Genomic DNA, 14,852 nt, shown 5'->3' with positions numbered 1-14,852 from the left:
ACCATCAGAATACCAAAAGTGGTGCTGTGGCTAAAAGTGGTAGAGCAAAAGAGAAAAAAAAAAAAAAAGTAGAGACAGAACAATGGAGTTTTAAAAAAAAAATCACCATTTTGGGCTGGGAATATGGCCTAGTGGTAGAGTGCTTGCCTTGTATACATGAAGCCCTGGGTTTGATTCCCCAGCACCACATATATAGAAAAAGCCAGAAGTGGCGCTGTGGCTCAAGTGGCAGAGTGCTAGCCTTGAGCAAAAAGAAGCCAGGGACAGTGCTCAGGCCCTGAGTCCAAGGCCCAGGACTGGCCAAAAAAAAAAAAAAAAAAATCACCATTTTGTTGGGCATCGGTGACTCACATCTGTAATCCTAGCCACTCAGAATGCAGAGATCTGAGGATGAGATCAAAGCCAGTCCAAATAGGTAGTACTATACACACACAGAAGAAAATCCCTGCTGGGTGCTGATGGCTCACTCCTGTAATCCTAGCTGAGATCTGAGGATCATAGTTCAAAGCCAGCCCAGGCAGCAAAGTCTGTGAGACTCTTATCTCCAGTTAACCACCAGAAAACCAGAAGTGGTGCTGTGGCTCAAGTGGCAGAGTGTTAGCCTTGAGCTGACAAGCTCAGGTACAGTGCCCAGGCGCAGAGTTCAAGCCCCATGACCGAAAAGAAAAAAAAAAAAATCCCTGGGGCTGGGAATATGGCCTAGTGGCAAGAGTGCCTGCCTCATATACATGAGGCCCTGGGTCTGATTCCCCAGCACCACATATACAGAAAATGGGCAGAAGTGGTGCTGTGGCTCAAGTGGCAGAGTGCTAGCCTTGAGCAAAAAGAAGCCAGGGACGGTGCTCAGGCCCTGAGTCCAAGGCCCAGGACTGGCCAAAAAAAAAAAAAAAAATCCCTAGTGGATCCTGTGAACAGGTGAGTTTCAGGAAAAACAGGGCACTTACACAAAAATGTCCCTGCAATGAGTTATTTACAAAGAAATCCAGTAACTGTACGGCAAAGCAGCTGAGTGTCCAGCACCATCCAATGATCCGAAGGGACCTCCCTGAGAATTAGTTACTGCAAGCCTTTGAAGAGCTGCACTGAGATGATCAGCTTCACTCCCGAGATGGTCTTGGCAAAAATACATAACCTACATCTGCCACAGAGAAACACCAGACAAGGAACACTATACATAATGGCCCAAACCCTCAAACCTGCTGACATCTTGAAAGACAAAACAGGGTATGGAAGGAACTGTCCAAATTATAAGAAATTTAAAATACACAATGCCAACTAGGCATTATGACACATCGATGCTCCCAGCTGACAGGAGGGTGAGGCAGGGAGATCATGAGTTCAAGGACAGCCCGGAATATGTTGTGAGACCCTATTTCAAAGTGAAACGTAAAATTTTTATTAAAAGACATTAAGACATGATCACCAAATTGTACTGACAGGAAAGGGGATGGGATTCCATAAAAGACATAACTGTTCACACAGATCCAGACTGCATACAGAATTTTAAATTTTCTGATTTTAATAAATGGCTTGTGCTAATAAAAGTTCTTGTTATTAGACTTATTTCTGCATAAAGGAGTACGATGCATGCAACCTTCCCTCAGATATCAGAAAAGTAATAATAGTAGGTAAAAACACAGAGAATGATAAAACAAGCATAAACAGCTTATGAACATGGAAAAGGGTATATACAGTACTGGTTTGTGTTATTTTCAGTAAATTTAAAATTAATTTTAAAATGTAAGCAAGGCTTAATAAGATTAGTCAAGAAGTAAGACAGATTTTCAAAATATTCTCTGGAAGCTATGCAGCCTAGTCATTCCTTTAAATAGCTGAAACTTTATTTTTGGATTCAGCAGATTCCTGTGTCCCTATTATACTGGTCCCAGCACTGTGTTCACTCAATTGGTCTCAGGGTTCATCAGAGGATTTAGGGCTACCAGGACAAAATTCACTATTTAAAAAAAAAACGCTAGTGCCGGGAGCCAGTGGCTCACACCTGTAATCTTGGCTACTCTGGAGACTGAGATTTGAGGAACGTGGTTCAAAGCCAGCCTAGGCAGAAAAATCTGTGAGATTATTATCTCCAATTAACCACTGTGGCACTGTGGCTCAAGTGGTAGAGCGCTACTAGTCTTGAGCTGAAGAGCTCAAGGACAGTGCCCAGGCCCAGAGTTCAAGCCCCATTACTGACAAAAAGAAAACCACTACAACTGGAAATGAAAGTGCCCCTTGTCTAGCATGTTGGGGAGCCTACGTTCAATCCTCAGCACAGGAAAAAATAAAATAAAAACCTGTTCAATACAGGGTCTATTAGGTCATTGGGGCCTCACTATGCTTTGCTCAACGTAAATTTCTCTTTAAAAATTTAGTACTAAATAGCTTTTTCATCTGAGAAACTATCTTCATTCCTGATGACAGGACTTACAATAATCCTCTTATAATATCGTCAGGCAGACTAAAACCACATGTTAGGACCAAGCTCAACCAACCACTGGTCTCAAGTTGAGGGTTATTTTTATCTTTACGTTACCATTTTTTTGTTCTATTTTTAGGTAAAACACCATCCAAATGCCATTTAACTCTGTGGGAAATATAAAGAATACTGACGTGCTAAGCCTCTTCCAGGCTACTCTCTCTGGTCATCCACTGAAGCTGGGATTCAGGAGACCCACCTGGGCTTCTAGTGCAGACTGTATCCACAGGAAACCCTCCCTTGTAGCTGTTTCCAAAGCCAGTGACAACTGGAAACTCAGCTTTGGGCTACAAGGAAACACTGAAGGTGAATTTCTCAGCAAGCAATTACATTAATAATTTACCTCAAAAGGTCAAAATTGGGCTAGGAATGTGGCTTAGCTGCAGAGTGCTTGCCTAGCGTGCATGAAGCCCTGGGTTCGATTCCTAAGCACCACACAAACAGAAAAAAACGGAAGTGGTGCTGTGGCTCAAGCAGGAGAGTGCTAGAAGCCAGGGGCAGTGTTCAGGCCCTGAGTTCAAGCCCCAGGACTAGCAAAAAAAAAAAAAAAAGGGCTGGGGATATAGCCTAGTGGCAAGAGTGCCTGCCTCAGATACACGAGGCCCTAGGTTCGATTCCCCAGCACCACATATACAGAAAACGGCCAGAAGCGGCGCTGTGGCTCAAGTGGCAGAGTGCTAGCCTTGAGCGGGAAGAAGCCAGGGACAAGGCTCAGGCCCTGAGTCCAAGGCCCAGGACTGGCCAAAAAAAAAAAAAAAAGAATTTCAAAAAAAAAAAAAAAAAGGTTAAAACTCAGCACATTCTAGTTATTTATAGCAAAAATGACGATTAAGATTCTCAGTTTACTAATATTAAAAGCCTGACTATTCTGAGAACATTATTTTACCACTATAACCAAGAAATGCTTTGTATTTAATACGTTGAACAACACCAGAAACGCACAAAAGTCTTACAAGCAAACATGAAAATGAGAAATATTTTTACAAGCTGCTTTAACTGTTGACACTACTAGGTCTGAGGGCGTGTGGGACACATGCACTGTGAGACAACAGGAGAAAGAGAAGAACTGGGAGAGGGATATTGTAATGGCAGCTGCAAAGCAACTTCTAGAATAGTGACACAACTTCCCTACTAGACGTTGTCTATTTCAAAAAGAAAAACTGGCCCAAACGGGGAGCTGTTCCCAGCTCACTACCACCTCTGGTCCCTTAGTGGCAAAAAAAAAAACGAAAAGAACTATCACATCAGTAGCACTGGGGCTGGGTACAGGCAATTTAGAGGACACCCCCACAACGTTGTCAAGGAAACCAAGCCGACGGCAGCTTTCTAACGGAAGGGAATCACAAGGTAAAGAATGCCCACCAAATCTGGTGTCACAAAAAAAAAAAAAAGATTAAAAGCCCTTCCGCGAAAATAATAATAATAATCCTCCTCCTCCTCAGTGGATGAGGGTACGTGGAGGCGATCTCACTGAATACGATACCCACAAGCGAGCAAGCTTGGGTTCCCAGACTCCCACTTAGGTACCAAAATCAGCTGAGCTTGGGCCACTGAAAACGGGGGCCATTTCCCTTGAAGTCTCTTCTGGATACCTTTACCAACATAGGAAAGACAAGTAATAATAATAGAAAGAAAGAAAGAAAGAAAAGAAAGGCAATCGCACCCAAAGGGAGGGAGGCTTTGCCAAATTTAGACTTTTTCCAAAATGGAGTCTTTTAGGAGGCATCCTTTATCAGGACGGGAGCGGGGTGGGAGCGGGAGCGGGGCCCCGCCGGCCCGCAGGTAACCGGGCGTGACTCGGGTCTGCAGCGCACCGCCGGCCGCAGCCCGCCAGGGTGAGGCTCCCCGGACCCGTCCCGAGGCATCGTCCTAGAGGTGGGGCGGCCCGGGGCCGGGGCCGGGGCCGGGGGGGTGGGGGGTGCGGAGCCCGTGCGCGGGGCCGGGGGCGGGCGAGGGGAGCCGGGCACGCTCAGGGGGTCACCCGGTCCGGCCGGAGGGGGGAGGGGGGAGGACCGAGGCCGCACCAGGTCAGGGCGCGGCGTGGAGGCCCGCGGCGGGCGGCGGGCGGCGGGCGGGGAGCCGGGCCCCGGGCCTCGCGCCGCCCCCGGGGTCCGCAGGCCTGAGCGCCCCGGGCGGCGGGGCGCTGCTGGGGCGCGAGCGGGGCCGCGGCCGAGCGGAGCCGGCGCCCCCTGGCTCTTACCCGGTGCCGCAGTCCACCACGCAGGGAGGCAGGGAGCCCGCCATCCTCGGCACGCGGCGCTCGGCCCCCGCCGGCCGCGGAGGGCGCCCCGCAACCGTCCCCTCAGCCGCACGCCGGCTCGGCGCGCCGCTTCCCCCGGCGAGCCTGCGCGACGCCGCCGCCGCCGCCGCCGCCGCCGCCGCCGGGAGCCCGGATGCGCCGCCGCCGAAGCGTGACGCGGCCCGAGACCAGCCAATCGGATGGCAACCTGCTCCGCCCCGCCCCCTCCCGCAGCCCCGAGACCAGCCAATCGCATGGCACCCTGCTCCGCCACGCCCCCTCCCTTCCGTCCGCCATCTTTAGTGCTGGCAATGAGGCCAACCTGGAGCCTTCCCAGGTGAGGGTTTATAGTTAAATGACTCACAGTAAATGGGACCTCATTTCCAAGATCGGGTTCCTTTCTCATCTTCTCAGTCTCTGACTCAACTGTCATCTCCTGAGGGGAGTTCTCCATGATCACACTAGCCAGGTCCCCATCCTGCACTCCAGACTTACCTCAACAACCTGTTGGTTTTGTTTATAAACACTCCAAGCAATGATTTTACTCCATGTACTTGTTTACTTATTTATCTATGTATTATTTATTTACAGCCTGTGTCATACACTGCAGACTCTGCTAAAATGGAACTTAAGTCTGCCTTCCTATTGATGAATCAGTGCTTGACATAGTATTTGGTGCACAAATAGGAAGCATCTTTCCCAGCTCTTCTTTTTTTTTTTTTTCCATCCTGGTCAAAATATCGTAAATTCTGAATTTATAGATGACTAGCATTGACGTGTCTTTTGTTTTCATCGTCTTTCGTAAGTTTCTGTCACTTATAACCGCACTTAAATAACCGCACAGAAGTGTTTCAGTTCGAGATTCCCTTTTTTAGCAGTGGTAGGTTTATGAACTCAGGACCTCAAGCTTGTTGCTGTCACTCTAGCACCTGAGCCACACATCTCCAGCCCTACTTTCATTTTCTTAATATGTTATTTCTCGAGTACCTGCGCGTTAAGTTTTACTGATCACGCTGAGTTGGGCTGCGAGAGGTTCACAGTGTCTGCCCCTAGCACGGGTCACAAGTGATTGCAGTAGAGTGGTACTTACTACAGGAAGCAAGTTCAGGATGCCCGGAAAGTGCCTCTGGTCCTGACTTTAGGATTCGTGGAGACCTCACAAAGCCATGGTGTCCGAGCTGAAACAGAGGGTGGGGAGAGAGTAACTAAGTGAAGGAGAAGGGAGGATGGTGGAGAATTTCTGGGCTGGGAGACATGTACCATTGCTAGGAGGACTCAGAGCTCAATTTTCCAGTCCACTTCACCAGGAAAGAAGCCTTTTTATAAATTTTGGAGTGGCTAGTAATGCTGTTCCTTTCAGAGTGTCCTCTCTCTGCGTAGGACTTAATGGAAACAGTAGCCATGATCAGAAGTGGTGGCCTAGTGGTAGAGTGCTCGCCTCGTATACATGAAGCCCTGGGTTCGAGTCCCCAGCACCACATACAGAAAAGGCCAGAAGTGGCGCTGTGCCTCAAGTGGTAGAGTGCTAGCCTTGAGCAAAAAGAAGACAGGGACGGTGCTCAGGCCCTGAGTCCAAGGCCCAGGACTGGCCAAAAAAAAACAAAACTAAAAGAAGTGGTAGGAGATCAGAGATTCCCTGGCTTCAGTGATTTCTTTTAGATGCCACTAGCCCTGGAGGTATCAAGGTTATCTTTGTGTACAGCTTAGTACATAAGCATAGAGTTAAGCACAGTTAGGCATAGAGCTTAACTCTTATTATCTTAGAAGCCAGAAGGCCAAAATCAAGGTGTTGGCAGGGCCACAGTCTCTTTGAAGTCTGGGGGGGGGGGCCTCTGTTCCTGCTTTGCTCCCACGTGCAGGTGTGGCTGGCAGTCCCCCTCGTCTGGGCTAATGCACACATCACTCCAGTCTCTGCCCGTGTGGCCACATGGCTTCGCCTTGTGTTTCTGTATTTTCACATGGTGTTCTCTCCTGTTTTTCTTCATTGTTACTATTTAACTTTATTGTTACTATTAAGGTGTTGTACAGGGCTGGGGATATAGCCTAGTGGCAAGAGTGCCTGCCTCGGATACACGAGGCCCTAGGTTCGATTCCCCAGCACCACATATACAGAAAACGGCCAGAAGCGGCGCTGTGGCTCAAGTGGTAGAGTGCTAGCCTTGAGCGGGAAGAAGCCAGGGACAGAGCTCAGGCCCTGAGTCCAAGGCCCAGGACTGGCCAAAAAAAAAAAAAAAAAAAGGTGTTGTACAGAGGGGCTACCATTTCCTAAGTCCCATATGATACATTTCTTTTCTTTTTTTGACAATTTCACGCCTTCCTTTACTTTCCCCCAGTTTTTTCCCATCCTTGCCCACAAGTTACATTGTTTACTTTCCACATAGAATATTCTGAATAGCATGATTATATATGTTCGCCCTTTCTCCCTCCCTTTCTGCAGCTTTCCTTTAGCCCCAAGAAGAAAACAAACACCACCAATAACAACAAAATCAAGAACAGTGTTTCCATCTCCTATTTCAATAAATAGTATTTTAAATGTTCGCCAGGTGCTGGTGATTCACACCTGTATTCCTAGCTACAGGAGGCTGAGATGGGAGGATTGCAGTTCAAAACCAGCCTTGGAAGAAAAGTCCACAAGTCCTTATCTCCAATTAACCACAAGAAAACCAGTAGTAGACCTGTGGCTCAAAGTGGCAGAGCACTAACTCAGGTACAATGCCCAAGACTTGAGTTCAAGCCCCCAAATGACTAACTAAATAATAAAAATAAATAAGGATATTAGTCATATTGAATTAAGGCCATTATAGTGACTTCATCTTGACTTATTTACCTCTGTAAATATCCTGTTTCCAGAAAAGATCATATTTACAAATACCAAAGGTCAGTGCTAATGTGTCTTTGGAGGGCTATAGTTCAACCCATAACACTAACTTATACCAAAAACAGCCAACAGCGCTGTGTTGATTCAGGCTATTGAAGATACCCGTGTCAGGTTAGAGACAGGTCTTGTGTCCTCTGAAGTGTATGGATGCCAATATCAGGCTGGAATCTGGTTTGGCCTGCTGTTTGGTGAATGTCAAGTATGAAGACACTCTGTAAGGACACAATGGGAAGGCAGCGAGAGGCCGTTCCCACATTCCACATTTCTCCCGTGTCTTTCTTCTTAGATTGTGAGATTGGTGTCTCAGAACCAAGTGTGCCTGTTTTGATCATGTGAGGGCAAAACACAGAGGTCAAAGCCTCCCGTTCTGTAAGAGGCACTTCCAGTGCACAGAGGTTTGTTCTCTCGGATACAGGCAGAATTCCCACTACTAACTGCCCATTAACCTATGATTCGTTCCCCTTTGAGTAGCTAGCCTAATCCGTCCCCTGCTTTCAGCTTGTAGTGAGAGAAGTGTTTTAAGCAGCTTTCATTCGTGAGAAGAGGCATCTCTTCATTGTGCTTCTACCTAAGAGTGGTTCACTCTCCACTCATTCTTGACAACAGAGCATGGGGACCAGAATCGCGCCTGGGTGGAACGCGACCTCGCTTCTGTGCCGCTGACGTGCTTCACCCCCACTGTCCCAAGCACTGTATCACGGCGGACAACTCTCAAAATGAACTTCAGATCGGTATCTTTTGATGCTGGTGGTGGTGTGGTTTTATGCGTATGAAGACAAACGTGACTCTAATGGAATTTAGTCTGTGAGCACTTGGACAATGTGATCTTATGTCCTGCACTTAACAAGCTGTACTAGGCCAAGGAAGAAAAAGAACACACACACACACACACACGCACACACACACGCACACACACACACACACAGACTCTCTTCAAATACTCCCCACCCAGCAGCCCTGTGGGTCTCAAGTCTCAGGGCTGTAGGCAAGGGCGATCCGTGTGCTCCTGTTGCCAGGAGGATGCAGAGAAAGGAGGACCAAAAAAAAAAAAAAATTAGAACCCATTCCCTTGAAAGTAGCCAGCATTCTCCTTTAAGAGGAAGGGCCTGTCCCTCCACTCAGTGAACCTCCCTGCTCCCTTGGCTACAGCAAGAGCAAATGGTCCAAGCAAGAGTTGATTGGTGGAGCTGGGTAGGTGGCTCAGCGGTAGAGCGCTCGCCTAGCACGCATTGAAGCCCTGGGTTCGATTCCTCAGCACCACACACACAGAAAAAGCCAGAAGCAGCGGGAGTTGAGGGACAGTGGCCAGGCCCTGAGTTCAAGACCCAGGACTGGGGGAGGGGGGGTGATTAGCCGAGTGGGCAGAGAGGATCCAGAACGTAAGGGCGTCATTCACGTCAACCCTGCTTTGTTTCTGTCTCCGTCTAGGACAATTAACAACTGGCCCTTCATGCCCCCCCCACCTCCCTCCCTTCTTACGCTGACCAGCTGCTAATTCCTGCGCATGCGCTCCCACCACACCCCCCCTCCCGCCTCTGTCTACCTCCCGAGGTTTCCATTCCTGCTGTTGCTCTTGCTCAACGAGTCCATGGCCTCTCACTAGCCGCTCTGTCTCCAGGCTTTTGCCTTACTTACTTTTTTTTTGTTTTCAGGTAAATTAGACAACTATCACAAGTATCATTGCAAAATGCACAAAGTTTAGATTCCATGCTGAGTGTTAAAGTCTCGGGTGACTCCCTCTTACTGTGGACTTTGGTCCAAACCCTTACTGAGGCAATTCATGTGATCTCCTAACCTCACCTCACCTAACACCACCACTGGGCACATCTGGACAGACTGAGCCACATGTTGTTCTTCAGACCCTCTGCACTGTCAGGCAGCCTCCCGTCTGGAACTGTATTCACCCACCTCAGCCTCTTTGTCCTTCGAGACTCCTCAAAGCTCACGCAACTCTTCCTATCTCAACTGACATCCCCTCTACATGTTTGCTGAACAAAACAGCTGGGTGATTCCTTAAACTCAGCGTCAATGGCTAAGTCCATGCCTACTGCTCAGAATCCAGAGATTAACTCTGGGGAAATGCACTGTAATAAGTTCCTCTATTATGCCAAACAGGATTCCACTTTTATTTGTAACAATTTCCTATCTGGTTCTTACGAAGATTAAATTACCTTATCTTCACTTACAAAACATTTTTCAGTACATTATCACATGTAATCTTTAGAACATTCCCACAAGATAGATACTGCAAATAACTCCTTTTAATCAAATAAGAAAACCATGAGTCACACTTTTGCCTGGGCTGGGAATATGGCCTAGTGGCAAGAGTGCTTGCCTTGTATACGTGAAGCTCTGGGTTCAATCCCTCAGCACCACATATATAGAAAAGGCCAGAAGTGGCGCTGTGGCTCAAGTGGCAGAGTGCTAGCCTTGAGCAAAAAAGAAGCCAGGGACAGTACTCAGGCCCTGAGTTCAAGCCCCAGGACTTGCCCCAGGCAAAAAAAAAAAAAGAGTCACACTCTTAAAATTTAATTTCCTTCTGAGAATTTTCTTGAGGATCTCTTGAGAAAAAAGAACACCACCATGGGAGAATCACAGGTATAAAGTCAGTTAGGGACAGAAAGAATTTCAGCCATCAAATCCTTCAAACTAACCCATTCCTTGGATCATTTCAAATGCACTTTTTATAGTTAAGCTCTTTACTTTTTTTTTTTTTTTTTGCCACTCTTGGGGCTTGGACTCAGGGCCTGAGCACTGTCCCTGGCTTCTTTTTGCTCAAGGCTAGCACTCTACCACTTGAGCCACAGCACCACTTCTGGCTTTTTCTGTTCATGTGGTGCTGAGGAACTGAACCCAGGGCTTCAAGCATGCTAGGCGAGCACTCTACCACTAAGCCACATTCCCAGCCTTACGCTCTTTACTTTTTAATGTTTTCTATTTCCAGCAACAAATGCCCATGAACTTCAATCAAGCAATCACTCTATGTTCTAGACATTGAGTAATACCCAACAAAAGGAATACTTCCACCAGTACGGAATGAAACTGCTGACTAGCATAACTCCACGCCAAGCAGTTGAAACAGAGCATCCTGACAAAAGTGAGGTCCAGGCATTTTTGTGCAATCTTAGAAGTAACAGGGCGGGGATGTGGCTTAGTGGTAGAGTGCTTGCCAAGCATACATGAAGCCCTGGGTTTGATTCCTCAGCACCACATACACAGAAAAAGCCGGAAGTTCAAGCCCCAGGACTGGCAAAAAAAAAGATAGTCGTCTTCTGGATAAGGCTCCTTCCTCTCACCCTTCATTGTTTGCAGACTTCATTTGTCGAATATCTGACACAAGGACCCCAAAAGGTAAGCCAAGCTCAGAGAGACAACTGGCCCATGTTTTCTCTCATATACAGAAGGTAGATCTAAAATACACGGGACACGATAAATTATACAGGACTCTGCATTCACACACAGTGAGAACAAAGGAGGATATTCTTAGAGAACGCCAAGGTTCAATGCCTAGGTGCCCCTGATCACATAAAATATTCTCTATCAAAATGAACTCCAGCAAATGGGAGCAAGAGGTTTTCTCTTTGTTGTTTTAGTTTTCTTTTCTTCTTGTCTTATCTGTCTTTGGGAGAGTAAGAGGGCACAGAAATGGAGGGACAAAGGGCAAACAACTGCAGCCAGCAGAGGTACTCCCTAGACATGGTGCTGAAAATGAAGTATACAACTTGTGGGTGGAAACTAGAGGGGAAAACTGGAAGAGAGGGAGAGAAGGGGTGACAGTGTCCAAAAGGAAATGTACTCTTTACCTGACTCACGTCACGGTAACTCCTCTGTTCATCACCTTTGGAATAACAGTAAGAGAATAAAAAACCATAACAAAAGAAAAGAACAAGAATCCCAAAAGGCAATGGCAGCAGCAGCCCGCAGTAGAGCTGCAGCACTAGCAGGCATTGCCTGCGGCTGAGCTGCAACACTCGGGGTCTCAACCAGCTGCAGAAAGAGTGGAAGGGAGGTAATATTATAAAAGGGCCTTGTAGCAGAGTAAACACCATACACCACACGCCAAGAGCGGCAGCTTCCTCGTGACCATCGTGTAAGCAATCCCTTTTGCGCTTCTCCCTCTGCCAAGTGAAGACGCAGTGCTTTCTCCCTCCGAAGCCACAGAAACGAGGCTCCCGTGGGGCAGCAGGGAACAGCCCTCGCCCTCCTCGCTGTTACCAGACCCGAGCGCCAGTGCTCAGGAAAGGAGAGTTGGTGGGAAGGAAAGCAGGCTTACTGAAGGCCAGCCCCCGGGGATGGAGGGACCTGTCACCATGGAAGCACCATCCTGCGAACTCAGGCACACCGAGTAGCTCCTCAGGACACAGGCAAAGGAGGCCCAGTGAGGCAATGGGCAGGAAATCCATGTGCTGATCATGGGTGGTGTGACTCTGCTCAGTTGCAACCAACTTTGACCTCTTGGAGCTAGTTCTTATATTCTCTTCAGACAAACATACAACTTGAGACAATCATACAGCTACTTACAGGCTTTGTATTAGCTGGTGCACAGGATTAAAGAATAAAGAAGAATAGTTCAACAGCTGGGAATGTGGCTTAGCGGTAGAGCGCTTGCCTAACATGCATGAAGCCCTGGGTTCGATTCCTCAGCACCACATATACAGAAAATGGCCAGAAGTGGCGCTGTGGCTCAAGTGGCAGAGTGCTAGCCTTGAGTAGAAAGAAGCCAGGGACAGTGCTCAGGCCCTGAGTTCAAGCCTCAGGACTGGCAAAGGATGAAGGACGAGGAGGAAGAAGAGGAGGAGGAGGAGGAGGAGGAGGAGGAGGAGGAGGAGGAGGAGGAGGAGGAGGAAGAGAGGAGGAAGAGGAGGAGGAGGAGGAGGAGGAGGAGGAGGAGGAGGAGGAGGAGGAGGAGGAGGAAGAGTATCTCACATTCTGGTGTTTTCTTAAAGTCGCCAGATGTCCTGGATTCTCTAAATCTAAAGGAAGCTTAGCTAACAGTTAACATGTTAATCATTTAGATGTGGTTCTTCTTTACAATTTAGAAAGTCAAGCAAAGGCAGGGAAGCAAAAGTAGCTGCCAACCACAACTCTGGGGGGACTGAGCACTAGTGAACACCTTGACCTCGGCCTCTGGGACTGTAAGAATCACATTTGCGTTCTTCGGAAACTACCCAAGTAGTCATACATTAGCTCGAGTGTTTCGCTGCCCAGCGGCGCAGACTGGTTGACCCCTCTCCGCAGCTCCTTGCGGCACGCAGCTTCCTAACAGAACGGCTGCCAACCACGTTCCTGCTGACCAGGGGCGGGGTGGCACCGTTAATTCCACCTCAGCGGTGCGCTTCCCCCCACTTCTCTACACTCGTCCCCAGAGGAGAGGAATTTCTCTTCCAGGCACTGCCTTGCCTCTGCGTAGGTGTAGAGAAATCAGAAAAGCAGTGTGCCCCCGCCCCAGTAGAGACAGTGATGAGAACTGAGGAGGACAGAAGGTTACCTCTCTTTCTCCATCTATCCCAAGGTCATATAAACGGCTTCACTTCAGGTCTGATGATTGGTGGGCTGAGTGCAGGACTATGGTCAACTTTATTTAAGAGACACAATGTGCCACTGTGTCTGTCCCCCCAAAAAAGATTTTCAACACAATTCCCAGTCATTTAGGTACCTTCAGGGGGTGGCAGTGGGCTAAGGATTGGGGTGTGCAGGACAGCCTCAAAGGTGTGTAAAGAAGGGGCAAATGCAGAGAAGCAGTTGGATCCAATGGGACATCCATCAGCTCTGACTGGAGATCGGGGACCAGCTCCACGGAGGGGCAACGTTTAGAACATGGAATAAAGCAGTTCCGGGGGCAGAGGTCAGCGGTACAGCGCTGTCTTACAAGCAAGCACAAGGACCCACGTTTAAGCCCCGCACCCCCCCAAATTATTTTTTGTGCTGGAATTCAGAGCAGGGCACTGTTCCTCATCTTTCCCAGTCAAGACGAGTGCTCTACCACCTGAGCCACAGCTCCACTTCCAGCCTTCTGCTGGTTCATTGGAGAGAAGAGTCTCAACAGACTTTTCTGCCCAGGCTAGCTTCCAATCCCAGCCCTCAGATAGCAGCCTCCGGAGTAGCTAGGATGCCAGGCAAGAGCCACGGGGCTGGGTTAAAAAGTTCTTCCAAGTACAGTAGCACAAGGACACTTCGACAGCAAAAAGATTCCTCCCCCCCCCCCCCCCCCGGGCCTGGTAGCTCCGTGTGAAGTGACGTAGGTTAGAAAGAAAGGCTTCAAGTCAAATTGTGGAGAAGCTTCAATTCTGTTCTATGACCTGAATACTTTATTCTGGACAATAAATACTTAAAGATTGTTTTCAGGAAGGAAACGTGTGCATGTATGTGTGCACGTATGTGTGTGTATCTCTCTGTGTTTGTGCTTCTGTCTGTGTGTACCTGTGTGTGTCTGTGTGTCTGTATGCGTGTCTCTGTGTATTCTGTGTGTTTATTCTCTGGGTGTGAGTGTGTCTGTGTGGACCCATGATTGTGAATGTGCCTGTATCTCTGCGTGTCTCTGTATGTGTGCCTGTGTCTACGTGTATGTGAGCGGCAGATCTGAGGACCATGATAGCCACAGGACTAATCAAGACATCTCCGGGGTACACAGATGGGGTCTCAGAGACCCGTTGGATTAAAAATGGGGTTAAGTAAGGTGGGCTCGTTGTCGCTTTCCCGTGGATGCCTCAGGGCGTCGCAGTGCTGGGGTGCCTCATGGAGGGGGGCTAAGCGGGGGGGGTGCTGGCTCCAATCCCGTGAAGAGCCCTGCATGGGGGAGGGGCAGGGTGGCAGGGGCCATGCATCTCTGCGGGTGTCTGACCTAGCCCGACAGCACTATCAACCCTCCTCTTCCCCTCCTGGCTCGGTCAGCTGCTAGGCATTGGCGTACCTCCCGGGTTCAATTATTACGTCCTATCGTCCCCATACATTTATTTGTACTTCTCAGAATCTGTGTCCCGATTGTTGGACAATCTGTGTGCTTAATCATCACCTATCTAGACACACGCCTTCTGTCACTGGCTTGCATACATTGGTCACCTCCCACCAATGCATACACAATTCAGATAAGCACCTACCAAGGGCAGCCCCCCCGCCCCCAGAGGTTCCTGGGTATCCCCAGTGTTTACAGAGTCCTTCCAGCTACGACTCTCCCCAGACCCCAAGGGCTCTTAGGAAAACTGGCTCTAGAAATGGAAAAAGGAAATAAAGGATGAAGGAAAAGAGGGATGACCCCAGGC

The 14,852-nt window shown here is 48.5% G+C and overlaps 1 protein-coding gene across 4 annotated transcripts in view; it reads right to left on the bottom strand.

The window, feature by feature from the left end:
* Positions 1-4,793, bottom strand: part of Actr3b (actin related protein 3B) — a 59,125-nt gene extending 54,332 nt beyond the window's left edge. For 3 of the 4 annotated variants that reach the window (XM_048340514.1, XM_048340515.1, XM_048340517.1), the window contains exon 1: positions 4,677-4,780. In XM_048340514.1, coding sequence (XP_048196471.1) covers positions 4,677-4,720 — 44 coding nt within the window. In that variant the 5' untranslated portion in view covers positions 4,721-4,780. Of the gene's footprint in view, positions 1-4,676 lie in introns of all 4 variants that reach the window. The other variant, XM_048340518.1, reaches the window with a different exon arrangement.
* Positions 4,794-14,852: the final 10,059 nt, after the last annotated feature.

The sequence above is a fragment of the Perognathus longimembris genome, chromosome 2, assembly GCF_023159225.1.
Source record: "Perognathus longimembris pacificus isolate PPM17 chromosome 2, ASM2315922v1, whole genome shotgun sequence".
Lineage (NCBI taxonomy): Eukaryota > Metazoa > Chordata > Mammalia > Rodentia > Heteromyidae > Perognathus > Perognathus longimembris.
This window is presented reverse-complemented; position numbering and strand designations above follow the sequence as displayed.